Genomic DNA, 18,663 nt, shown 5'->3' on the forward strand with positions numbered 1-18,663 from the left:
TAAGCAAGGTATATTGCATTTAATGTACACAACTGTAATTATTCCCTGGGAATCAAACAGGGTTGATTCCCATTTTATTACCATTGGGTGATTGAGGTTTTACAATGCGCATGCACATTACAATTATTTCTATTAAACCAGCACTTAAACAGCAAAACGCAGCTGCTTTAGGTATCTTTAACTTACTGTAACCTTTAAGTTCATAATAGCAATCTTACCATCTGTCAAATTTAGATTATTCTTACTGTAAAGCAACAAATATAGATTTTTCATGAAAGTAGGCCTATTATATGCACAGACTTTCTAGAAAACACACGTTTATATAAACAGATTGGTTAGCGTTTAGCATGGTCTGTGGCAAACTTTACTAAATGTCAGAGCAATCCTTGCTAAATAATTGTAATTTATTACATGTTTTGTAATAATGTTTTGTAATGTGTATATTGTTACATGTTTTGTAATGTGTATATTGTTACAAAAGCTTTTCGGATAAAGATAAATGTTAGATCCGTAGATCCAGATAAATGTTGATCTTTAGATCTTTCTATTCATCAAAGAATCCTGGTATACATATGTTGTACTTAACTGTTTTAATACTCATATTAATAATAATTAAAAAAAAAAAACGTGTTTATAAACATGTATAAGTATTCTGGTAAGTATAGTTATTACTATACTTTTACCATAGGCCTAATAAAACCACAGTTATTTTTCCTTGTGTAAACATACACATGAGAGACAGAGAGATGTCAGGGAAAATGAATAAGACTAAAAAGGTAAATTGTGGATTTAAGGAGTTTAACTTTTTTATGCGATGATGATGGGCATAGAAAACATATTGTTGTCCATGGTTTCAAAATTTGTTGTGGGTGTATGGAATGCCCTGGAGGAGTATGAAATTTCCCGGCCTGACATTTTGTCCCAGTCCGCCCCCGAGTGTTATGCAACAGATTTGCAGAAAGAAAAAATAAACTTTTCACATACGTTTAAGTTAATTCGAATTTGTAAAACAGCACTAACTGAATCAGTGTTTGCTAGAATAATACTTGAATAATACAAAAAGCAGTGAATAATAAGCCAAGGCACAATGTGGTACCATAATTCTTTAAATACAGAGTTGGGTAAAAGTGCAAACAATCCTTTTCTATCTTTTGTTTTCCAAGTGCAGTAAGGCGAGTACTTCAGCATTAATACAAATACAAAGTTCCTTTAGATACGTGATTCTTAATCCTGGTCCTGGAGACCTACCACATTTCAGATTTTGTGTGTCTCTCTTATTTAACCCATTTGTGCCCAATTTATTTATTTATTTTTTCTTGAAAATTGTACTTGAATGTGCGGCAACAGTTGCCGGTGAGCAAATAAGTTGTATGCACCCATTCAATGTCAAATTTGAATAGGAGGAGAACATTTGCCATCTAACTCAAAATAATTGCTTTCAACACCCTGCTGAAAAAAAAGAACAGCTAAAACCAGCCTAAGCTGGTTGTCTGGTCTTAGTCGGTTTTAGCTGGTCTTCCAGCCTGCCTAGGCTGGTCAGGCTGTTTTTAGCTGGTTGTTCCAGCTAGTCTCCCAGCCAGTCAAGTTAAGGAAGTGGCCAAAATTCATCTAAAACCAGCCTGCTGACCAGCTAAGACCAGGCGGGATTACCAACTAAAACCAGCCTAAACTGGTTTAGCTGGTTTAAGATGGAAGTAGCTGGTTTTAGCTAGTCCCCCAGCCTTGGTAGGCTGGTTTTAGCTGGTGGTTCCAACTGGCTGGGAGACCAGCTCCCAGTGGCCAAAACCCCTCTGAGCTTAACTTATTCGGATCATCAGCTCATTAGAAAAGAGCTCTATGAACTAACTGTTTCAGATAAGACAGACATACAAAATGTGAACATCAGTGTTGAAAACAACTGCTTTAGATCACATTTACAATTTTACATTCGCATTTACATTTGCCACAGGATAATGAAAGTCAATCTGAACATGATCAGATACAGGGTGAACTATAATTTCCTTTTTTTATATATAGGAGCACAGTGCATATTTTGAGTAATACTGCTGTGGTTACACATGTTATAAAATATACAAGCACAAACATCAAAGCTGTCTAAGAGGTAATAAAATAAAAACAATAAAAGGCACAATATGTATGATTTTTTTAGTGTTTTGCGTATTTCAGTCTCATCCTGCTTCATACTACAGTGACGTTAATAAATCTTTAACCAATCTTTCCCCCAGAAAGACATTAAAGTAAGTCTCCGGTAAACTGAGAGAAGAGCAGAGTAAACTTTATAATTACCTACAGCATCAGTGAATGATATCAGTAAAATGTGTTGTCAAATTTGCACGGATCATTATTGCAGCTTCCATAGACATCAGCGTGCATTTTACAGATTTAAAATCCCATGATTCTACACCGTTATCAAACTACGCCTTTGTTTCTTTGTTTGTTTTGAATATGTGCCTCCTTGTGGCAAAAAATAAAATAAAATAAAATAAAATACAATACAATACATACTGTGCCTTTAAGAAAGCTTCATCAATACACTTTCTAATTTATCTGTAAAGCATTTGCATGCACGTTTAAGAAACGCACAGGTTCATTTCTCACTTTCAATAAATGTATTCTAGAGGTGCATAAAAATCAGTGGGTATGTCTTATTTCATCAAACTAAACTATTGTCTGCGTATTCACTCCAACAGACTCATTTTCATTCATCATAACATTTGCTGATTTGTTCACTTGGTTTGCTTTAGAATCTGAAAAACAAAGAACACAAGAGACATTAAAAAGTACGTAACAAACTACAAAATTCTGTCTTATTTGAGCACTTGCTTTTTTTTTTCCTCACAAATGATGACAGTGTAGTTGTGAACTCAGTCTCCAGAACATACAAAAGCAAGTGAAAAGTTTACTTCGATAATATAGGCTACGTTCACAACGCAGGCAAATCATATCATTTTGAAAGAGTCGATTGCTCACCAGAGATCGTGACATTGAATTCCCAGCAAATGTTCATTCCGCATTTGGTGACAAACTTTAGTTGATAAACTCCAGTGTCACTGGTTCTGGTGCTCTTGATGGTCAGAGATCCGGTTAGATGATGCAGCTCCAGTCTGCCTTTGAATTGCACACCGTAGGAGGTCTTACTGACGTCCCCATTCATTCCAACTGCTAGGGGTTTATCTTGAAAGCTCCACTGTACCCGCTTATCTCCTTCCATGTTAAAGTCAGTGATTAGAATTAAACATTCTCCCACCATCGCTGACACCGTCTTGGGACCAGACTCACCTGGAGAACAAACAAAGTTACTCATACTAATATAAATTTAATAGCACGCTGTCAACTGAGGTCTCGTGTCTCCTAATATAGTTTAAAAGCACTGTATAATCATTTAGTTATAAAATTAAATATGCTTAATTGGTCCCTGGACCCTAATTTGAAATCCTATGTTGTATAAAATCCCAATTCCGAAATAACCACACCGATACTAAATTATAAATAGTTTAATCATGTCTGGGGAACATAATTGTTTGAGCCCCTGCTGATTTTGTACGTTCGCCCACTGACAAAGCAATGATCAGACTAAAAGTTTAATGGTAGGTATATTTAAAAAGTGAGAGACAAAAACCACACAAATCCATTAAAAAAAAAAATAATGAGTGAAATAAGTATTTGAACCCTTCGCAAAACATGACTTTGCACATGGTGGCAAACCCCTTGTTGGCAATCACAGCTCTCTTCAGATTTTCTATGGGATTAAGATCTGAAGAATTGCTAGGCTACTATAGGACCTTAATGTGCTGCTTCTTGAGCCACTCCTTTGTTGCCTTGGCCGTGTGTTTTGGGTCACTGTCATGCTGGAATACCAATCCACGACCCATTTCCAATGGTTCTCACCCAAGATTTGATTGTACATGGCCCTGTCCATCGTCCCTTTGATGTGGTCCAGCTGTCCTGTCCCCTTAGCAGAAAACACCTCCAAAGCATTATCTTTCCACCTCCATGTTTGAAGGTGGGGATGGTGTTCTTGGGGTCATAGGCAGCATTCCTCCTCCTCCTCCAAACATGAGTTGAGTTGATGCCAAAGAGCTTGACTGTGGTCTCATCTGCCCACAACACTTTCACCCAGTTCTCCTCTGAATCATTTAGATATTCATTGGGCCTGTACATGAGCAGGAGGACCTTGCGTGCAAGTTCCTAGTTCTAGGCTGATTCCTCATGGTTCTTATAATCACTGAAACTCCACAGGGTGAAATCTTGCATGGAGCCCTAGACTGAGCAAGACTAGTCTCGCGTAGCCAGACCTTCAGACTGCTGAAGGTCTGGAATTCATGGCAGCTTTCATTGGCCAAGGCCCGCCCATAAGACCGTTTGACCGACATGTCAAACAACCAATCACAGTTCGTTTCGTTCAGCGTCACGTTTCTGTGCGTGGAAATGCCCCCACAACAACAGACTGGCGTGCAACAAGTCAGTCATTGAAATAACCAGCACTGAAAGTTAACAAAGAAGAGGGAGAACAAGCAGTAAGTCAGTAATTTGTTCGCGAACGTAGCAAATGTGTATAACAACAATGGCGTCTGCATAAGCACCTTTTAGCAAAACGCCGAGTAAATAAGTCTGCGCTTTGTTTCCCGGCGGACCGAAAATAAACGCGACACTCGCGTCTCTCGGAATTCCGGTCAAATTCAACTAATCAGATGACGACTTCGACATTCCTGAAGTGTTTCCAGTTAAGTGTACCATATGCATCAGACGTTCAGCCAACGTTCCGTGGGCGTGACGTCTGAGGCTGAGACTAGAGCGAGACTGACTGTTATTTTGTTTCTCTTCCATTTGTGAATAATCCACCAATCGTTGTCACCTTTTCACTAAGCTGCTTGGCGATGATCTTGTAGCCCATTCCCGCCTTGTGTAGGTCTACAATCTTGTCCCTGACATCCTTGGACAGCTCTTTGGTCTTAGCCATGGTAAAGAGTTTGGAATCTGATTGAGTGATTGCTTCTGTGGACAGGTGTCTTTAATACAGGTAACAAAATGAGATTAGGAACACTCCCTTTAAAAAGTGCTCCTAATATCAGCTTGTTATCTGTATAAAAGACATCTGGGAGCCAGGATTCTTGCTGATTTATAAGGGATCAAGTACTTATTTCACTCATTAAAATGCCTATCAATTTGTAACTTTTTTTTAAATACATTTCTCTGGATTTTTTGTTGTTGTTATTCTGTCTTTCGTTGTTAAAATAAACCTGGCATTAAAATTATAGACTGATCAGTTCTTTGTCAGTGGGCAAACATACAAAATCAGCAGGGGATCAAACACTTATTTCCCCCACTGTACCTGCAACTAACTGTTATTTTTATAAGAAATTCTGATTTCTATTACTGCTTTATATTTATTGTGAATGATCTTCATCCACTGCATGCAGAGTGGGGGTTCGGTGGGGATTTATTAGTGATTAGTGCAGCTTTAGTCGTAACATGTTTGGTTTTAATTTCAATATATTTGAAGTGAAATTAAGACTCACAACAAATGAAAACTCTGAATTTCCTGTACATGCTCTTTTTGCTTCCGATGATCTGTAGTTTATAAGGTCCGGGTGTGATGTTCTTGATGGTCAGAGATCCGGTGTTCTTGTCTAGCTGCATACTGTCTCTGAATCTCTCATCGGCATCAGCGTATGTGGTCTCTCTGGTCTCTCCAGTCAACTGAGCAATGAGATTGTTTTCATCTCCAAACATCCACAGGATCAGATCATCTCTCTGAGTTTCGGTGTCAGGGTTTAGAATCACGTTCTTGCCCTTCACCCCTAAAATCATCCCCACTGTGACAACAACACAAAGACAAAGATAAACACAGAGAAAAAAAGTTTCCAATATATATTATGTAGTTTGAAAACTTGAAATGCACACTTAGAACTGGGCGCAGATTGCAATAAAAATGTTTAGTGTTTCTGCAGCATTTCTGTCGTGAAGAAATGGCCAAATATTAAAGATTAAGTGGACATTTGAATTAAATGTTTGTCGAGTCAATATTAAAACGAGGATTAAACAAATATTAAAGTAAAAAAAAAACAATCGTCAGTCCGTTGGCGCCCTCTGCAGGCATTTGTTATAATGCATAATGTACATTTATACAGCTTTGTTCAATAAAACCATACGACTACTTGCTTTTGATACTATTTGAACTAATTATTATTTTCTTATTGCTATTATATATGTACTTGAGTCACTTTACAGGCTATTGTGAACTTAGATCTATTTTATTATTACAATAAAAATATTATTATAATTATCTGATTACTCGATTAATCGTCGGAATAATTGACAGATTACTCAATTACCAAAATAATCGATAGTTACAGCTCTATATTACATACCCCTCACAGAAAATGCATGAGCAAGGTTGTGCAAATCCGTACAAATTTACCACCTTGTTAAACTTGGTATGAATTAGACTTGAGATAGCATTGGTCTGCATGTTCTGTATCTGTGTATGAATGGCACGGTTTTGTCTATTAGACACAATCATATGACGCTTGTGGCATTTTCAGTTTCTGCACAATACATGACGACATGAACTTCAATCTACAGAGCTGCTCTGGGAGTCATTTCATTAGAGAAAAACTACTCTCAAATACACACTGAAACTGAAAGGCCTTCACGACAACCCGTCAAAATAAAAGTCTGCCCACTGTTCAGGGGTGCTTTTTAGCTAAATATATTCATATGTTCCACCGAACTGTTGGTAATGACAGTAAACTTGCGAGCATAAATGCTTTCCGGGAGACGCACCCCTGGGTGGGCATTCAAGGTGTGTATTCACGTGAATGGGTTAAATACACAATACTTGGCCTCACACTACTTTCACTTTCACTTTTCAGTTTGTCAGAATCTAGGGATGTGTCTAAAGCCAAATACCACAATTGGAAAGGAAATTATGCATCCTATGAAACCCCTAAACCGACATGGTGATGGATAAATTTGTGATGGGAAGAAAAATTATTTTTTGCTTTTTACTTTCACTTTCAAATTCGCAATCCCGCGCACTCCCGTCACCGCTTTTACAAGATATTTTTCAGTGACGCTCAGGATCTGTTGCATACCAAATCTTCCAGCATCGTCCTGTCATCTCTCCTTACTATCTTCAGAAAATAAGTGTGAAGCCGCAGCAAGAATAAGCAAGTCCCATTAGGGGCTCCGTAGAATGTGTTACTCATTTTCTAAGCCTTTCCAAATCACCATCTCCTTGCAGCAAATCTTCATTTGTTTGTGTAATGGTGGAATTCCTCTAACTGTTTGTCTCAACTGGTAAAGATGCCATCACGTGTGCACATACAAAAAGCACATTTAGCCTATTAATGCAGCAATGTTTTGGATGTTCAGTAAGTTCTGTTGTAAAATATGCATCATAAAGCATGTTTTTGTTTGTTTTGTTTAAGGTTTGGCAACAATGTGAAAGCTAAATGAACCATCTGTATCATCAGTATCATGCACCATTTTCTTCTTTTAATCCAGATCAGAAGAACCAAGATAACTGAGCTACATCTGTGAACACACCCTTCCATTTTTGAAGAGTACAGTTTGAGCTGAGTTAAAGGGATGGTTCGGAGTAGAATTGACTTCATTGCTATGCACTCCGAAGCCCATGTAAATACCCCATCCGGAGTTTTTTTTTACCTTAGTCAAACATTTATGGAGATATTAGAGTTTTTCGAATTGATTGTTACAGGAGTGAATGGTACATGTGATGTATCTCGTAAATTGCACCACTAAACGTGCAAGTAATCTTACCAAACTTGTACAGTAGTGTAAATAGGTTATGTACTCACAAAACGCTGCATCGGAACATTTGTAAATCCACCATGAGTGTTTTAAAAACACGTTTTAGCCGATCCCTCCTAGTCTCAAAAACTACAAATGGCGACACGTCGACGTCACTTCCCTGGTTTACAAAAAAGCACGTAAAAGTCCTCCTACACGTTGACATGCACACAGATGTAGTAGGAGGACTTTTACGTGCTTTTTTCAAAACAGGGAAGTGACGTCGACTTGTAGTTTTTGAGACTAGTAGTTCTCTGGGAAAAATGTGTTTTTAAAACACTCATGGTGGACTTACAAATGTTCTGATGCAGCGTTTTGTGAGTACATAACCTATTTACACTACTGTACAAGTTTGGTAAGATTACTTGCACGTTTAGTGGTGCAATTTACGAGATACATTACATGTACCATTCACTCCTGTAACAAGCAATTCGAAAAACTCTAATATCTCCATAAATGTTCGACTAAGGTAAAAAAAACTCTGAGTGAGGTATTTAGATGGGCTTCGGAGTGCATAGCAATGAAGTCAATTCTACTCCGAACCATCCCTTTAACATCAGAAAAAACAAAACGCTTGAAATACTCACATTTTACAGCCACATTGATTCTCTTGATTATGGTCCGTTTTTTGCTGATGATCTTCTGCTTGTAAACTCCAGTGTGTTCAACTGTGATGTTTCTAATCGTCAGGGATCCAGTATTTATGTCCAGCTCTAGATTGCCTTCGAATCTCCCATCGTCGACGCCGAATGTAGAGATTTTTCCATCACCTTCTTTGATTTCAGCTATGAGGGTGTTTTCATCTCCAAACAGCCACAGTATCTTATCTTTTTTCCGCATTTCAGCATTAGTCTTCAGAATCAAAGACTCTCCTTCCTGCACGGACACGTTCTTCACTTTTGTCACAGCAGCACACAGAAACAGATAAATTAGGAAATTTTTACAAGCAAGTTAGTAAAGCTTCATTGAGCATGTGTGTGTGTGTACTGGTAGTTGGTAGTAAACTATAAAAATAACAGATAACTATATAATTTTTAACATAAATATAGTTTGATCGTCATCTGGTGGCTGGCTGCAGTATATGTCATAAACCCCTATTAATATTGAAAACTTTAAATTGAAAACTGACAGACAGCTACTCACAATTTATTACGATTTTGAATCTCTTGTTTGTGGTTCCTTTGCTGCTACTCATCTGAAGTTTGTAAAGTCCAGAGTGTTCAGTTTTCATGTTCTTGATGGTCAGTGATCCAGTCCTCTTGTCCAGCTTCAGTCTGTCTTTGAATATCCCATCAGTACCTTCATATGTCTCTCTGGTCTTTCCAGTCATTTGAGCAATGCGATTGTTTTCATCACCAAACATCCACAGGATCAGATCATCTTTTTGGATTTCAGTATCAGGGTATAAAGTGAATGACTGGCCCTCTATCACTGAAAACATCACGACTTCATTTGTGACAGCAGACGGCACATAGAGAGGAATACAAAGAAAATGTTACCATTTGATCAAGTGTGGATGCTGTTTTATCAGAGCTAAAAGGTTACTGTACTGCATTATGCTAATGCACTGTATTAACCCTGCTGATGTTTTACATTTTAGTTTTGTAGAATACTGAAGTGAGTCAGACAATTTTAGACTCAGTTTAGAAAAGGGTTGAAACAAGCCAGGATAACCAAACAACATCATAAATCTGGCCATGGCACCCTGGCACATGTCTGAATCAAGTCTAACCAACTTACTAGGAGCTTTAAACAGCTTGAGGCATTAAAACGAAAGAACACACTGATCATTTCAACTCAGGAAGTAGACTGTCAAATTAGGGCAAGTAACCAAGATGAATGGACAAAGAGATGACTGGAAATCATGAGCGGATTGCCTTCCCCCACCATGAAGACAAAGATAAAAACCAGAATGAGATTCCTTCTGTACCCTTTTAACCTTTTCGTTGCTTACAGAACACATTCTTACATTTACAAACAGAGACACAGAGACCGCCTTTCTACATATCTATACAATATCTATATCTAAAAGAAAGGAAAGGAAAGGAGGTGACATGAGGCCAAGTATGGTGACCCATACTAGGAATTTGTGCTCTGCATTTAACCCATCCAAGTGCACACACACAGTAGTGAACACACAAACACACAGTGGGCAGCTACTGCTGTGACGCCCGGCTGTGTTTCCCCTAGGTTTCCAACTTAGGGGGCGGGGCTTCCCAGTACTTTAGCCTACTTTGTGTAATAACGAAAACATTTATTTCAGTAAGAAAATAAGTCCATAACTCTCTATTTTAACATTTCGAACAATAGGGCTCTACAATCTTTTGCTTTTTTTTTTTAATTGTTGTGTTTTAATTTTTCTGATAATCCAATGAAAGCTAAACATTAATTTGTTTTTAATCAAATGAAAAATAAACCCTTTTAATTTTTTCGCAAACAAACAGTTTTAGTGTTAAAATCAACATTGAACAACCACAGAACTTCCAACCAATCAGCAACCTTCAATCCCTCAACTCAAAGGCAATGCAAGCACAGCCTCCAGAATCTAGCTGAACTGGTCCATTTGATTTAAAGTTTAACCCTTAAATAAATACCTCAGGTCTTTAGTGACTCGGGACGTGATTTACTACCCTCTCCTTCCTTTATTTTTTTTTAAAGCTGGCATCAGCTTTCTTAGTATTCCTGAATCTGTTTATTATGAACAATTAAACAAGAAAAAACATATAAAAGAATGTCTGTTTTCTGATAATTTTTTAGTAAAATGTGTATACGGTCTGTAGAGACCCAAGGTGTGAAATAGTGCAAGTACATTTTTCATGCACAAAAATCTGTAAATATCTGATGACTAAATACATGCTATTCACCGTTATTTGTTTGATAGACAATAATGACCTGATGCTTCATTTGTAATTATTGCAGGCATAAAACAAAAGAATATCATCAGCAAAATTTGAATTGGTTTGAATGGCTTTACTGCACAGCAATTACTGTATGCAACAAAATATCAATATCATTGTCATTTGAGGGTGGTTTTGAAGTCATTGAAAATGATAGTTTTGCGAATATGTTTGAGATTGCGAATATGAGCCTGTGCTAATAAAGTGCTTTCACTGTATTCTGTTTAAAATCGGTTTCCTTTACCGTCTCATGATTTATGCCTGATCGCATCCTTTACTGGAAACGGGATGTGTGTAGAGGAAACAAATGAAGGACAACGGAAAATGCTTACGCTGTAAGTGTATAAAAAAACGATTCTGTGCAGGGGAAGTACATTCTTATTGTACGAGAAGCCAACCCGTATATTTCATAATAACACTGAAGACTTTGAACATAAACACTTTAGTATGTGATTGTTGCTCTTCACTTTGGCCAACGCATGACCAGATGAATGATAGACAATGAATAAACTCTAAAGCCTTCTGCACACCAGGACGATTTTCGCATGCTTATCGGCAGCTTTATTCCAGACAATATCTATCCAAGTCATGTTTACTGTAACTTCAGCAGCCCCTGCTGAAAAAACCCCCCAGCTAAAAACCAGCTTGGCTGGTCTTGGCTAGTTTAAGCTGGAAGTAGCTGGTTTTAGCTGGTCTACCAGCCTAGCCAGGCTGGAAAACCCCTCTAAAACCAGCCTGCTGACCTGCTATTACCAGCTAAAACCAGGCTGGTTGACCAGCCTAGGCTGGTTTTAGGTGTTTTTTTTTTTTATCACCAGGGGCTCCAGGCATGTAAACAAAAGCGCCAATCTCCTTGGACGGCCAGTTTTTAACGCAGTGCGGCAAGCGAAAAAATAAAAAAAATTTTAATTGACATTTTAACGCCTGCCGTTTTGCGTGTTGGTGTGCACACTCACATTGGCACCCACTGTTTAATCACGAGGCGTTAAACGTTGACAACAATCATCCCGGTGTGCACAAGCCTTTAGTCAGCAATATTCTTCATGCTGCCGAATAAGGAGCCTCCAATATTATAGTTTTCTTCCTTTCTTTTCATTTGAAAATAACTGTGTTGGTCAATATGTTGTTCAACTTGAGTGGATAATCAGCTTAATGTGTTAAATAATGGCCCTTTAACAACTCTGATCATTATCATACTGAAAAAACTTGAGATACTCACGTCTGACAGTAACAATGAACCTCTGATACAAGGTTCCTCTGCTGCCGATGGTCTGTAGTTTATAGACTCCAATGTGTTCAGCTGTGATGTTTGCGATGGTCAGGGATCCAGTCTTGTCTAGTTTCAGTCTGTCTTTGAATCTCCCATCAGCACCATCAAATGTAGTGATCTCTCTGGTTTCGCTTCTGATTTCGGCTATGAGAGTCTCCTGAGGTCCAAACATCCACAAGATCAGATCATCTCTCTGTATTTCAGCATCAGTCTCTAGAGTGACAGATTCTCCCTCCTTTACTGATACCATCTTCTCTTCATCTGTCAGCAGCAGCACATCAAAACAGAGATTTTAAGATTTTCAGCAGATGAGAAAACTGACACTGAGAAGATGCCATGATCTAATAATTGATAACCGTTTAATAATACAAGTTATATTAGTTGAACTCTTACATGTTTTGCATAGCTGTTCAGAGATCATGTCTTCATCCACAGCAGGACCTAGAAAAAGAGAAATGAGAGTATGTAGATGAAGATGTGTGGTTCTTAAAATGCTTCTAATAATCTGTAATTTGCAATAATGTTGTGTGTTACCATTAGCCATTTAAAACTCAAAAATATATACACATATATAGTTTCTGTAAATAAAGTCATACTAATGAACAGATACAGTATGATGAAATATATGAACTCACTTACATTAGTATGAAATAACAAAAAACATTAAAGCAAAAAATAAAATGGCCAGTGCAGCTCTGTCTTCAGAGTTTCTGTATTATTGTCTAAAAGTTGAAGCTGAATAAAACAATAAACAGTGACATACATACAGTTGAGAGTCAGACAGCCCAGACAAAACTCAAAACAGCCACAGCAAGCTTATGACTTCATGCTAAATTTCACAGCCTTGCCCTCATGTATGTAGTTGAGGTCAATTCTGCATTTTTAACAGAAATTAGTATATTAGTTATGCAACATGCAATATACAAATCACACATTATATTAATTACTGCATTAATCAATTCACAAACAGAACGTGTGGTAATTACAAAAACATAGAAAAACTGAATATGAACACTCATTAAATTGCTACATTATAACTCTACTGTCAATTTCCATTTTCCCATTTTAGCTGTAACACTTACTCTCTTTTAACTGTTGTTCTGAGTTCTCTGGTTCTTGTCGTATCAGCACATAGAAGTGGAGAAAATAGGACATCATTAGCATAAATGTCAGTAAAACTGCAAGACTGAGATGAAAACTTATTTTACATCTTTATGTGCAGCTTGGTAAAAATCTTCCTCTTTGCTCATCAGTCAATTACACTATTAAAGGCCTTTAACATAAATGTTTTTACTATTGTGGCATTAAAAAAAGAGCTCCATAGGATTGCATCTTATGCCATTTGTTTGGTTGTTTTAACTACTCCTTTTAGTAAACATAAAAAACGAAAACTAATGAGCAGATAACAGGAACATATCATTTCCGTGTTTCTTAAATACATCTGTGCGGTCATATGAAGAGCTCAGGCGGTCCAGATTGAATTCAAAATGGCCAAAAGACAGCAGGATTGTGATTTTAGGTCTTGTGCAATTACAGATGCCATTAAATATTTCAGTAAAACAATCAGAAGCAGATCTTGTGGTAACAAAAATAACTATTGACTATAGAAAGTCATACACATTTAAACTCTACTGTGGCAAAATAAATCTCATTTGTTTCTTGCTGTATGAGTTGTAATACGTACCCATTAAATATTTTAGATTCCAGATTCTTTGGCGATAGTAAAAAACAAAAGCAGCTGCAGCCACCAGCAGCAGAATAACAGCAACACTTATTCCTGCTTTAGCACCTGGAGACAGACCTGATAGTGATAAAGAGAGACAGTCAGTAACAAACACTATAAACATCAGCAGCACTTTATGACCTCAGTAAAAGATCAGATAAGTAGGTCTTGATGTTATTTAATTACATTTAAACATTAAAATCAGTGCTGAAGATTAAACAGTTGCAAATATTATTTACATTATTATGGAAAGTTTGACAACAGCCAGTATTTATCACAGATCATCAGTAATGTATGACAGTTCACATCTGTTTTATCTAATAAAAGGTGTGAAAAAGTAGAGCTACTCTCTGAAGGACTCCTCGTCATCTGAGCCCTTCAGTGTCACGTTAGCTGAATTATTCACAGTTGATAAATAATCAAAACTTTAAAACACTTGAGTTACTCACCACTAACATTAACAGTAAATCGCTTGTGTAAGGTCTGTTTGTTGCTGCTGATCTTCATTGTGTAAAGTCCAGAGTCTGTGGTTCTGGTGTTTGTGATGTTCAGAGATCCAGTCTGATGATCCAGTTTCAGTCTTTCTCTGAATCTCTCATCATAATATAATGGTGGGCTCTTGGCCTCTATATCACATTTAGCTATGAGTTTTCCTTCATCTCCAAACCTCCACACTATCAGCTCACTTCCGTTTATTTCAGTAACAGTAACATCTGTCTGAAGAGTGACAGAATCGCCCTTCACCACAGACACACTCTTCATTTCAGCTTCACCAGCATCAGTAACAGTAGCTACAGATGGAGACTCTACAGGAAACAGACAGAGATTAAACATTTTGAACACCATTATTAATGTAAACATAATCTTTTGTATTTTATACTTTCGCATAAAATCAACATCACAGTCGCCATCATGTGGTTGATCTGAATATCAGTCATGTGATCACCTGCAGCCACAGTGATGATATTTGGAACAACAGCACGACTGTGAAATTGTGAAACTAAAACGCTGTTTGAACACATTATTTGCTGGCTGCACTTTAAATCTCTGTTTAATTTGTTTAAAAAATTAAAATTTATAACAGCTTATTAAAAAAAATTGTATTGCTCACCATAGATATTAACGCTAAATGTCTGACGTGGGGTCTTATTCTTGTGGCTGATCTCTACTTCATAAGATCCAGAGTGATTGGTTCTCATGTTCTTGATGATCAGAGATCCATTCTGGTTCAGCTCTAGTCTGTCTCTAAATATATCAGGGACATTGGGATATGAGATCCCAGTACCATCAGCTTCAGCAATGACTAAACCTCCAAACCACCACAGCATCAGATTAAATCCCTGTATTTCAGTAGGATCGGGGTTTAGAGTGACAGAACCTCCCTCTATCACTGACACTGACTTCACTTCATCTGCATCAACACCAAACACACCTGAGGAACAAACAGAAACAGTTTCCTACTGATTAAACTCATAAAACACTGCTGGTAATGTCAGTGAACAGATCTAACTGAGATCATTTAGTCTTCTTGTCTTATAAACAATTTGAATTATTCAGCTTTTAAAAATAAAACACAGACAGTCTTCCTGACAAAGTAATGACAAAAAATCTCCTGTCAGTTAATCTACAATCTACAGATGTGGTACATTTCTTCATATATATTTTGCTTTTATACATAGTTACTTGAGATGAGATACATGTGTAAAGCTGAGCAAATATATGCAACTCTTTACTTCCTCGATACAGCAACACTCTCTTTAAACACACATGTAAATTAATCAAATATGCATCTGCTTCATAAGACTCATGTGCTTCCCACTACATAGGAGAGAGACAAGAACAACTTAATGCAGGGCTAGTTGTAGTTAATTAAATTATAACATTACATTTGTGCTAAATGAAATGTATCATTGTTACAAATAGCTTGACTTGAATGAACCAAGTTGAAGAATCCTTAAAGATAATAAATAATGAAGATAAATTATAGGCCTATAAATAAATTTTAAAAGTTTGTTTACTAATTTCGGGGGGGGGGGTGGTGTGCCGGTAACCAACGTTTTTTTTTTTTTTTTTTTTTTTTTTTTTGGGTACTTTAGCATACTTTCTGTGTAATAGCGAAAAAAAAATTCAGTGAAAAAAATAAGGGCAAAACTCTACATTTTAACATTTGGAACAACAGGGCCGTACAATCTTTTTCTTTTTTCAGATTTTTCTCTAAATTTTCTGATAATCAGACGAAGGCAACAAACATTTATTTATTTTTAATCAAATGAAAATTAAACCCTTTTATTTTTTGGGCAAACAAACAGGGGTTTACTGTTAAAAATTAATACATGGAAGAAAAATAGTTAAATGTTTTCTGTATTTCTTTGTATTTTTTTTTCTGAAATTAAGCCATTAATCTTGTTGTAATATATCATTTAATTGTTTTATTTAAATTTGCATAAAAATAGAGACAGAAATGACATGCCGTCGTGTAAATAAGAGTAATAACATAAGGCTATTTAGTTTGTTTAATAAAAGAGCAAGGCATCGAGCTGCTCTATAGGAAATGTAACGACTTCTATTGTGATCTGGCGCTATAGAAAATTTAATTAACTTGACCTTCAAAATAATATAATTAACTTGACCCCTAAAATAATGGCAGGGGAAACAGTGCATTTTCAGTTGTGTTCAGCAGTGAATCAAATGTTGACATTTAATATTATAATATGCTTATATTACAACTTAAAATCGCGTTGACAGTAACGCTTGCAGTATCATCAATCTATCGCCCGTCTCACGGCTTTTTACACAATGTATAAAACATGTTTAATAAAGAATTCTAGGAATTAAAACATCAAGAAAAACCCTTTTTAGTGAAACTGAAAGTGTTACTGAATGAACTGAAATAACTTACCGCACATTAGTAATAGAAACAAACCAGGCTTTAAAGCGCACTTCATATTGTTGTAGGTAGATTCTAATATAAAATATGATTTCGATGAATATTAATATTAGTTATGATCGAGCTGTGTGTGATTGAGTCCCAACCCGACTGCGATGACTGAGGGCTAACAAAACCCACTAAATCGACGGATATTTATCGCCTGTGAATGTATTAACACAATCAAAAAACAAATCAGTTAATTGTCATAACTGACAGACTGCAGTAAAGCGCAGAAGACACCAATAACTATCCCAGCTTTTTATTTATCTTTCTCCTCCTCCTTCTTCTTCTTCTTCTTCTTTTTCGACAAATCACAAACTACAATAATGGTTTACTGCCATCTAGTGTTTGCATAGACCAAAGACCATATTTTCTTTCAGGTTCATAAAGGTGTTGGAAAATAAAGATAGGATGTGTGCAGTGACAGCAATTAATAAATAAAATAAAATAAATAAAGCATGCATACTTTTTATGATGCTGTTTTGATACCATATGTAACCCTGGACCATAAGGGTCATTTTCTTTATTAGAAACTGAGATTAATACACCATCTGAAAGCTGAATAAATAACTGTAGTTTTTTTTATGATAGGACAATATTTGGCCGAGAAACAGCTATTTGAAAATCTGGAATCTGAGGGTGCAAAAATAAATAAATAAAAAATAAAATCACCTTCAAAGTTGTCCAAATTAAGTTATATATTTACAGTAGAAAATGTACCAAATATCAAAGTATCTTTACTTAATAGATTTAATAATAATAATTTGTTGTAAAAATCAAAACATGTTTTCTGAAGATATCAAACCTATTGGCCTAAAGTGAAAGCTATACTAATCTTAAAATATCGCTCTGGAGGAACAATAGTCCTCAGTATCTTCATTTCTAAAAAAGGATATGCGTGAATACAGACTCTGAAAGGAGGTGCTAAGAGTTATTAATTGGCACTGAGCACTTTATAGACTTCACCACCCTCATCTTCAGCTCATCTGACATCTATATCACAAATCACCTTGCCACAGTTTAAGACTTTAGTTTTTTTTTTTTATTATTATTATTATTATTGTTCTGATGTTCAAACTACTGAAGATGAATCACCAGATTTTTTTTTTACCATTTGTGCTTGTGAATTTAGTTGGTAAGTTCTAAATGTTTTATTGCACATAGTGTGGTAATTTCTAAATCAGTAAGAAGATTTTGCATGTGCTATTGATGTCAAAACATGATTACAAATCAATCACAGCTCAAGCTAAATATGTTATAGCTAATATCAATTTAGTTTGAAGCCATTATTTCCTTTGTTTGTTCTGCAGGTGTGTTTGGTGCAAATGAAGTGAAGGTGGTGTCAGTGATGGGGGGGAGATTCTGTCACTCTGCATATTAACGATGCTGAAATACAGAATCAGATCATGTGGAGATTTGGACACAACAACATTCTCATCGCTCAAATCAACATACATAAATATGAAAGGACATTTTACAATGGTAGTGTGAACAGTAGCGTGTTTAGGAAGCACGCAATTGCGTGGGGCCCCATGGTCCAGGGTATTTTTGCAATTGGTTTGATTACTCAAAAGCTTTAGGACAAGCAATACTGTTATCATTACCTGCGTTGTTTTATCTCCGTATATTTCTGTTAATTGCGATTTAGAAGCTGTTCTCATAAACCGATTTCAAAGAGATGACACACCTGCCGTGAGAGGTTTGGCATTCTCTATCTCTGTCCGGCGCAGGTAAAATAATTATAAGGCAAAGGTGAGGTGCTATTCATATTTCTTTATTAAATACAAAATAATTAGAAACCTTTTCCAGGCGTTATTTTAAAAACCGCACAAGTGCGCAAATGGCTTTAAATGACCACATCGCGTCTAAGCAAGCTGCATACTGCACAGTTGAAAATGGAATTGTCACAGTTTTCATGCATCGTCACTAAAGTTTATAATTTGCATTTCTTTTCAAGTTTGGCCAGTATTTAAACCATTCAGCACTTCTGCGCTCTCCAGAGACGGCGTGCTCATAATTGGCCTATTGT

General features: G+C 36.5%; 2 protein-coding genes across 2 annotated transcripts in view; both read right to left on the minus strand.

Moving 5' to 3' along the window:
• Positions 1-18,663, minus strand: part of LOC141337951 (uncharacterized) — a 43,320-nt gene that overhangs the window by 19,340 nt on the left and 5,317 nt on the right. The gene's annotated exons all lie outside the window — the stretch shown is intronic.
• LOC141338497 (uncharacterized) lies at positions 1,459-16,934 on the minus strand. Its single transcript, XM_073844066.1, has 12 exons — positions 16,605-16,934; positions 14,817-15,137; positions 14,155-14,511; positions 13,667-13,783; positions 13,065-13,097; positions 12,376-12,423; positions 11,932-12,243; positions 8,959-9,261; positions 8,403-8,711; positions 5,520-5,816; positions 2,971-3,279; positions 1,459-2,747 (listed from the first exon to the last, which is right to left on the minus strand). The coding sequence occupies exons 1-12, from the start codon at positions 16,648-16,650 to the stop codon at positions 2,659-2,661; spliced, it is 2,541 nt and encodes an 846-aa protein (XP_073700167.1). The 5' UTR covers positions 16,651-16,934; the 3' UTR covers positions 1,459-2,658.

Source organism: Garra rufa, chromosome 7, assembly GCF_049309525.1.
Source record: "Garra rufa chromosome 7, GarRuf1.0, whole genome shotgun sequence".
NCBI classification, from domain to species: Eukaryota; Metazoa; Chordata; class Actinopteri; order Cypriniformes; family Cyprinidae; genus Garra; species Garra rufa.